General features: G+C 38.2%; 1 protein-coding gene across 1 annotated transcript in view; it reads left to right on the forward strand.

The window, feature by feature from the left end:
* The window catches only part of LOC138331338 (E3 ubiquitin-protein ligase DTX4-like), a 29,685-nt gene extending 20,446 nt beyond the window's left edge, over positions 1-9,239 (forward strand). Inside the window, 2 exon segments of the mRNA XM_069278881.1 lie at positions 5,443-5,694; positions 6,170-9,239. Of these exon segments, the coding sequence (XP_069134982.1) occupies positions 5,443-5,694; positions 6,170-6,388 (471 nt within the window). The 3' untranslated portion in view covers positions 6,389-9,239.

A 9,239-nucleotide genomic window follows, 5' to 3' on the forward strand; every position in this document is an offset into this window, starting at 1 on the left:
TACCAAGCCACAAGCGTTTTCTTGAAAACACAATTTGTGAAGAAAGTTCTCAAAGTAAATTTCATGTACCTTTGTATTGAGATTTGAAATTGAATGTTGGTGCCAATGTAAGGGAAGTAACTTTTCTGTATCAAATGCTTTGTACGAGAGATGGTGCCAAGTGTAAGGGAGTAAAATCAGAATTCAATGCTTGTACGAGAGGGTGAAGGTAAGGGAAGTAATCTGTATCGAAAATGTACAAGATGGTGCCATGCCATCTTGAAAAACATCTGTTTTGAACTTGTACGCAAGTTCGAGTTCTAAGGTAAGGGAAGGTATCTGAAACTATGCTGATGTATGGTGCCAAAGTAAGGGAAGTGATCCTGAATGGTATGAGAGTGGTGCCAAGGTAAGGGAAGTTAATTCTGTATCAATGCTTTGTACGAGATGGTGCCAAGCCGAAATGGTGAAAACACATTTTGAAATGTAAGGTAAGTAAGTAGGTTCTGTATCAATGCTTTGGCGAAACTTGCATGTGGTGCCAATGTAAGGGAAAAATTCTAATGCACATGTACGAGAGTGGTGCCAAGGTAAGGTATCTGTATCTTTAGTGATGTGAAAACTAGTGAGTGCCAAGTTAATGTACTTCCAACATTTTAGCAAGTTGTGCTCAAAGAAGTAACTCTGTATCAACGCTATGTATGAGAATGGTGCTGAAATTGAAATGGAAACTATTTATCTCTATCACATGGTAGCAGAGAAAACAAGGTCGATCTAAATCCAAGCGCATGGCCTTTAGGGAATAAGCATTTCTGCCATTTTGAAAACAACTTTTTTGAAATTACAATCAATTTTTATGACATGCATTGTGAAGTGGTAACAAAAAAAAAATGCCTGAAAAATTGCATAATAAATGATTGAAAAAAGAACATGTACTCAATTTTTTTCTTAAGACCTACCTGTAAATGTGCACTATCAAATGGCAAAATAAAATTGACATTTCATAGGTGAATATGGATTTTTTTATATTTTTGCCTAAAAGCCGAATGGCCATTTTTTTCAAGGTATTCCGGAAAATATCCGGATAAAATTTGTAACCCATTTTTAAAATGAAAATATCCTGAAATGGTCAAACCCTCGCTATACCATATATAATCTGCATTTAATTTTTGATTGCAAAGGTCCCCACTTAATAACTCTGTTATCAAACCTAAAGTAACGAGATATGTGCCAAGGTCAGTGGAATTTAATACTCTATCGAATGCAAATGTTACGTGATATTGCTGCCAAAGTAAGGGGAGGAAAACTGTTGAAACAACTGCTATGTACTGAGAGTGGTGCCAAGGTAAGGGAAGTAATTCTGTATCAACAGCTATGTACGAGAGTGGTGTCAAGGTAAGGAAGTAACTCTGTATCAATGCTAATGTACGAGAGTGTGTGCCAAGGTAAGGGAAGTAATTCTGTATCAATGCTATGTATGAGAGTGGTAGCCAAGGTAAGGGAAGTAACTCTGTATCAATGCTATGTACGAGAGTGGTGCCAAGGTAAGGGAAGTAATTCTGTATCAATGCTAATGTACGAGAGTGGTGCCAAGGTAAGGGAAGTAACTCTGTATCAATGCACTATGTACGAGAGTGGTGCCAAAGGTAAGGGAAGATAACTCTGTATCAATGCTATGTACGAGAGTGGTGCCAAGGTAAGGGAAGTAATTCTGTATCAATGCTATGTACGAGAGTGGTGCCAAGGTAAGGGAAGTAACTCTGTATCAATGCTATGTATGAGAGTGGTGCCAAGGTAAGGGAAGTAATTCTGTATCAATGCTATGTACGAGAGTGGTGCCAAGGTAAGGGAAGTAACTCTGTATCAATGCTATGTACGAGAGTTGTGCCAAGGTAAGGGAAGTAACTCTGTATCAATGCTATGTACGAGAGTGGTGCCAAGGTAAGGGAAGTAACTCTGTATCAATGCTATGTACGAGAGTGGTGCCAAGGTAAGGGAAGTAACTCTGTATCAATGCTATGTACGAGAGTGGTGCCAAGGTAAGGGAAGTAACTCTGTATCAATGCCTTTGAACGAGAGTGGTGCCAAGGTAAGGGAAGTAACTCTGTATCAATGCTATGTATGAGAGTGGTGTGCCAAGGTAAGGGAAGTAACTCTGTATCAACGAGCTATGTACGAGAGTGGTGCCAAGGTAAGGGAAGTAACTCTGTATCAATGCTATGTATGAGAGTGGTGCCAAGGTAAGGGAAGTAACTCTGTATCAACGCTATGTACGAGAGTTGTGCCAAGGTAAGGGAAGTAATTCTGTATCAATGCTATGTACGAGAGTGGTGCCAAGGTAAGGGAAGTAACTCTGTATCAATGCTATGTACGAGAGTGGTGCCAAGGTAAGGGAAGTAATTCTGTATCAATGCTATGTACGAGAGTGGTGCCAAGGTAAGGGAAGTAATTCTGTATCAATGCTATGGAGAGTGGTGCCAAGGTAAGGGAAGTAACTCTGTATCAATGCTATGTACGAGAGTGGTGCCAAGGTAAGGGAAGTAATTCTGTATCAATGCTATGTACGAGAGTGGTGCCAAGGTAAGGGAAGTAATTCTGTATCAATGCTATGTACGAGAGTGGTGCCAAGGTAAGGGAAGTAACTCTGTATCAATGCTATGTACGAGAGTGGTGCCAAGGTAAGGGAAGTAACTCTGTATCAATGCTAATGTACGAGAGTGGTGCCAAGGTAAGGGAAGTAACTCTGTATCAATGCTATGTATGAGAGTGGTGCCAAGGTAAGGGAAGTAACTCTGTATCAATGCTATGTACGAGAGTGGTGCCAAGGTAAGGGAAGTAACTCTGTATCAATGCTATGTACGAGAGTGGTGCCAAGGTAAGGGAAGTAATTCTGTATCAATGCTATGTACGAGAGTGGTGCCAAGGTAAGGGAAGTAACTCTGTATCAATGCTATGTACGAAGAGTGGTGCCAAGGTAAGGGAAGTAACTCTGTATCGATCAATGCTTATGTACGAGAGTGGTGCCAAGGTAAGGGAAGTAACTCTGTATCAATGCTATGTACGTAAGGTAAGAGAAGTAACTCTGTATGCAAGGTAAAGTAAGGGAAGTAATTCTGCATCAACTCTAGATTTGTGTATCAATGCCTTAGAAATAGCTATAGTCATTTAAATGAGAGCACAACTTTTGCAATTACAATTTGGAGCCAAGGCTGAATAAGGGAAGTAATTGCATAATATCAATTTTTAGCCCAAAATTGCAGTAAAATCGTGTACTCAATTTTTTTCTTAAGACCTACTCTTAAATTGAGCACTTCTATCACAATGGCAAAATAAGCCAATTTATTTCATAGGTCGAATAGGTGGATATTTTCAAATATTTTTTGCCTAAACCCGCGCCATGGATTTTCCTTCTCAAGTAAAGCTACAATTTCCGGTCAAGTAACGCACTTTCCGAGAGAGCCCAGAATTGTAATCTCTAACCATTTGGTTATGTTTAATTTGAAAAAAATGAACTGTTATATCATAAAACCCTCCATATTGGATGTACCAATTTCAGAATATATGTTGATTTTTAATTGTTTTATGCATGGCTCATCAAACAGTGGCTTCCCCACTACTTAATAAAAATATAGACCGGGCCAAGGCTGTTCTTCTCTGGTTTGCTACCTAAGTAGCGAGAATGGTGCCAAGGGTAAGAAGGAAGTAACTTCTGTATCAACACTATGTACGAGAGTGGTGTTCAAGGTAAGGAAAGTAACTCTGTATCAATGCTATGTATGAAGTGGTGCCAAGGTAAAGGGAAGTAACTTCTGTATCAACACTATGTACGAGAATGGTGTCAAGGTAAGGCTAAGTGTAACTCTGTATCAATGCTATGTATGAGAGTGGTTGCCAAGGTAAGGGAAGTAATTCTGTATCAACACTATGTACGAGAGTGGTGTCAAGGTAAGCTAAGTAACTCTGTATCAATGCTAAGTAATGAGAGTGGTGCCAAGGTAAGGGAAGTAATTCTGTATCAACACTATTTAAGAGAGTGTCCCAAGGTAAGGGAAGTAACTCTGTATCAATGCTATGTACGAGAGTGGTGCCAAGGTAAGGGAAATAACTCTGTATCAATGCTATGTATGAGAGTGGTGCCAAGGTAAGGGAAGTAACTCTGTATCAATGCTATGTACGAGAGTGGTGCCAAGGTAAGGGAAGTAATTCTGTATCAATGCTATGTACGAGAGTGGTGCCAAGGTAAGGGAAGTAACTCTGTATCAATGCTATGTACGAGAGTGGTGCCAAGGTAAGGGAAGTAACTCTGTATCAACGCTATTTACGAGAGTGGTGCCAAGGTAAGGGAAAGTAACTCTGTATCAACACTATGTACTGAGAGTGGTGTCAAGGTAAGCTGAATAAGTAACTCTGTATCAATTGCCACGTACGAGAGTGGTGCCAAGGTAAGGGAAGTAATTCTGTATCAATGCAATGTACGAGAGTGGTGCCAAGGTAAGGGAAGTAACTCTGTATCAACACTATGTACGAGACAGCAGTGTCAAGGTAAAGTAGCTAAGTAACTCTGTATCAATGCACGTACGAGAGTGGTGCCAAGGTAAGGGAAGTAACTTTGTATCAATGCTTTGTATGAGAGAGTGGTTGCCAAGGTAAGGGAAGTAATTCTGTATCAATGCTATGTACGAGAGTGGTGTCAAGGTAAGCTATGTAACTCTGTATCAATGCTTTGTATGAGAGTGGTGCCAAGGTAAGGGAAGTAACTCTGTATCAATGCAAAGTGTACGAGAGTGGTGCCAAGGTAAGCTATGTAACTCTGTATCAAATGCTTTGTATGAGAGTGGTGTGCCAAGGTAAGGGAAGTAATTCTGTATCAATGCTATGTATGAGAGTTTTGCCAAGGTAAAAGGGAAGTAACTCTGTATCAACGCTACCGTACAATAGTGGTGCCAAGGTAAGGGAGGTCATTCTGTATCACACTATGTTCCTAGTATTTATGGATTCAACAGTGTATTGTGAGTGGAAAAAAAGGAATTGAGATGGTTATAAACTCACCCGATCCCATGGATTTAAAACAATTTTCTTTTTAACATGTATTGCCTTTAACATCAGCATTGTATTCCATATTATATGAACTTGGACACTAAGGTTAAAAGGCATAGGCATATCTACTGTAAACAGATTAATGTATCATGAGTACAGAAAGAGTTCTAATATGGCTGACCTTTTTTGTCCACAACTTACATTTTAGTTTATTATTCAGTGACCCCATTTGTTACAATTTTTAAGGGCCCTGGGCGGTAATTAAGGCATATAGGTATAATCTGAAGAGACTTCCTGAATATTATAACAGGTACATTGAAGATAAATTCCTTTTTATTGATGTTAAAATACTTTTCTATGTCAGTTGATAGTATATCATTAATACACACTATTTCTGTACTCATTCCTTGTTAAACATTTCAACAGAATGGCTGTGTGCAGTGTCCAACATGCAAGACAATATACGGTGAGAAGCATGGGAACTGTCCGCGTGGTGTGATGGAGTTCCATCGTCTCCCTCAGTCCCTCCCTGGGTACACAGACTGTAACACAATACGCATCCTCTACCATATACCCCCCGGGGTACAGGGACCAGACAATCCCCACCCTGGGAAACGCTACTCCACTCGAGGGTTTCCGAGAGTTGGTTTCCTGCCAGACAATGAGAAGGGACGCAAGGTGAGAATAGATAGCCATTATTGATGTGGATGAATAATGATTACAGACTAAAACAAAAACGAATAAATATGGTACACTGAGTACAAAGTTGATTGATTAATGCTACAACAGCAACCTTAATATTACATAAATATTTAGTTTTCAAGTTGTATACTGGATATCTTTGATAAAGTGTTTATTTTTCGCGTTTTGCATATGTGTAAAACAGTTTGCAAACGTTGTTATTTTCACAATAGATACACTTTAAGATCTTTACAATTAAAGTTCGTACATGTACCAGGTACATAGTATTACCCACAGGGGAAATTTTCACGGTTAAGAGATCTATGGTAATTAGCAAAAATCCCCCCCCCCCCCCTAGTAAATTTATACATTTAAAGTGATGTTATAAATATTAAAATTAATTCATTTTTCGTCCATTAAGCTCTAAACTTGCAAAAGAAATTTAGATGTTGGGTGATATTGTATTTGACAGATACTGAATCTCTTGATCGTGGCCTGGAAGCGAAGACTGACGTTCACTATCGGTACTTCAACCACAACAGGAGAAAGTGATACAGTTACATGGAATGAGATTCATCATAAAACTGAACTCGGAACAAACTATTCCGGACATGGATATCCCGATCCGAACTATCTGGAAAATGTTCTAATGGAATTAGCTGTGCATGGAGTCACGGAAAATGATTTGTGATAGATTGTCCAAAAGCTATGAAGCAACAGACAAAATGAAGTGAAAAAATATGCCATACCATGGAATCTGGCGTCCGTCTGTCAAAAATTCACTACATTTAATTCATTTAAGGATTGATTGTCAATTTTGTTGCTTGCATTGACTGATGAAGAAAGTTAATAAAATGCAAATGAAATATGAAATTCATGGCAAAGGGCAGGGCAAAAGGGGTTGTTTAGGTCATATTGTTCTAGACGACTTCTCATCGGAAAATTTCATATCACTAATTTTTTGCATGTAGCATCCTTATAGGGATTACAGCCATGCTACCCCAACTGAGAACGACGCATGTATATAAACCCCTACTGCTCTACCGCTGATTTGTATCGATGTATTGAATGAGTGTACTGTAGCCGTGTTATTTATAGACTCGAGTCGCCAAATCCACAGGTAAATTGGTACCGGATATGCTATGCTCGGGCCTCCCATCCAGCTTAACGAAACTAAATGGCTAGTTAGCTTAACTGATCTATATATCATCAACAATGCGTCTGTATCTACTTAAAAACAAACCAAATATTCTTCAAATTGCATCAACATTCACTTGACTAGTATTTCTTTATTTTAGATATTTTAACAAATCTTCATATTTCTAGTAAAATTGCATATGAAACTCCTTATAGATCTAGCAATGCTCATTACGTAGGGAACCGCCATAACATGTCCTGGCTGCAGGCCGTGCGCAAAAAGTCAAAACACGTGGGATTTATAGGACGAGTCCTAAACTGTCCTATATTAAGGATTTTTAATAAGTGGTTTGTAATATTATTACAGCAAAACTGACAAGCTACAAGGTTAGTGACATTTTTAACCGTACTGTTATATAATTAGCCATCAGCTTGGATCTGGTGCCGTACAGGTAGTGAGTTTAATCACAATGTGATATCACAATATTGCAAGCCAACGTATTTGCTATCTGATTGCTCTCTAAAGTTTGTTAATGATCTCAATCACACTTATAACTTATTGTGGCAATTTTAAGTAACTAGATTATAATATTTTCAAATAGTTCTGATAACTATTCATGTGTAATATCTCCAGACATTGACATGTGTACGGAGTACGGCGGACTGCCAGTGTTTTTGACATGTTCTGCAAGATATATTTCACTGTTTCAGTTACGGTGGCCAATAAAAGAAAACAAACACAGTGCAATTATATTATGTTATTTCTTCTAAATACAACACTTGTTTGTGCAAGTTGTCAAGCATTTATTGTGAATGTTTTGCGATGAAATTACCACCTTTATAACATTTAATTTGTGGTTCCCCGGACATCGTTTTCCCCAAAATTTGAATGCGCAAAATATACTGATAGTAGATTTGTTTCAGCATGTTCAGCCCTAAGAAAAAACACATGTGCAAAGTACACTGGTGTGTAAGTAACACAAGTTTTTACAGTATTTGTAACAATTACGATTGTGTTTGGTACAGCTAATGTAGCCAGAGCGCCCTCGATTTACCTGTGGATTGGCGACAGTACTCGAGTCTATAAATAACTATAGCTTCACTCATTCATTACATTGATACAAGTCAGCGGTAGAGCGGTAGGGGTTTATATACACGCGTCCTTCTCAGTTGGGGTAGCACGGCTGTAAAAACTGTAAAATTGGTTTTGTTGATCCTCAGGGGTCAGAGGGGCAGAGTTAATTTGGCTGAACTTCTTTGAACCATACCAACGGTTATCATGTGCGTCATATGTATATCAACTCGATATGCTTTAAATTTTCTTTAGAATGAGAAAACTTATGTTTCATTGAATTAACAATTGCAATACACGATGTTGTGTCAGGTTCTTAGCCACGTAAGTGTTTGTAATATAAAATATAAATTATTGTCTTATTTTACTTAATTAAGTAGGTGAACGATACAGGCCCTCTGGGCATCTTGTATTGCAGAATGAAAGGATTAAGAAATGGTGAATGAATGCTATTCTGAAAGGAGAAATTGACTTAGAATGAAAGATATTGCTGACGCACAGAACTAGGTGTTTAAGATAAACGTTTAGTTTTATGAATGATGTGTATTCAAACTTTTAGATCTGAAATAATTTGTAAAGAAGCAATAACTTTACAAACACAATATTAAAAGCTTCGGAAAAGTTTACAACATGATCTATACTGGTATCACCACAATATTGTCATTACATGTATAATATCTTCATAAGACTTCATTGTGTTCATGGTGGATAATATGAAATTTGTAAGGGTCAGGATGACCTATAGTCATTGTTCTACCAGTACCATTTACCTGACATTGATCAATCCGATCAACTGTTGATAGTGTTCGGGTCAATTAAAATTTGAAAATTCAATTTAAAAAATAAACCTTGTTTTACCAATACATCAAGCATTCTGTAAATTTTATACCACTAGAGCTGGTCTCTGTTTTACACTAAAACATTAAATCATTAAGTGTGTTTTCACATCCTTTTAATGTTGTGTAAATTGATAATTATCTGGTGCTTAAACAATACGCAACACTGCAATTAATTGTTTACAATCTCTTACTACATTTAACACAAATCATTTATGTAATTTTTCTCTTTTATTTAAATTTTTTTTTGGACAAAAAATTTGACAAAAACACTTGAAGATAACAGCTATATATGTCCTCATCCCCAGGGGACTGTCAGCTGTACATGTCCTCGTCCCCAGGGGACTGTCAGCTGTACATGTCCTCGTCCCCAGGGGACTGTCAGCTGTACATGTCCTCGTCCCCAGGGGACTGTCGGCTGTACATGTCCTCATCCCCAGGGGACTGTCGGCTGTACATGTCCTCATCCCCAGGGGACTGTCAGCTGTACATGTCCT

Source organism: Argopecten irradians, chromosome 9 (assembly GCF_041381155.1).
Source record: "Argopecten irradians isolate NY chromosome 9, Ai_NY, whole genome shotgun sequence".
NCBI classification, from domain to species: domain Eukaryota; kingdom Metazoa; phylum Mollusca; class Bivalvia; order Pectinida; family Pectinidae; genus Argopecten; species Argopecten irradians.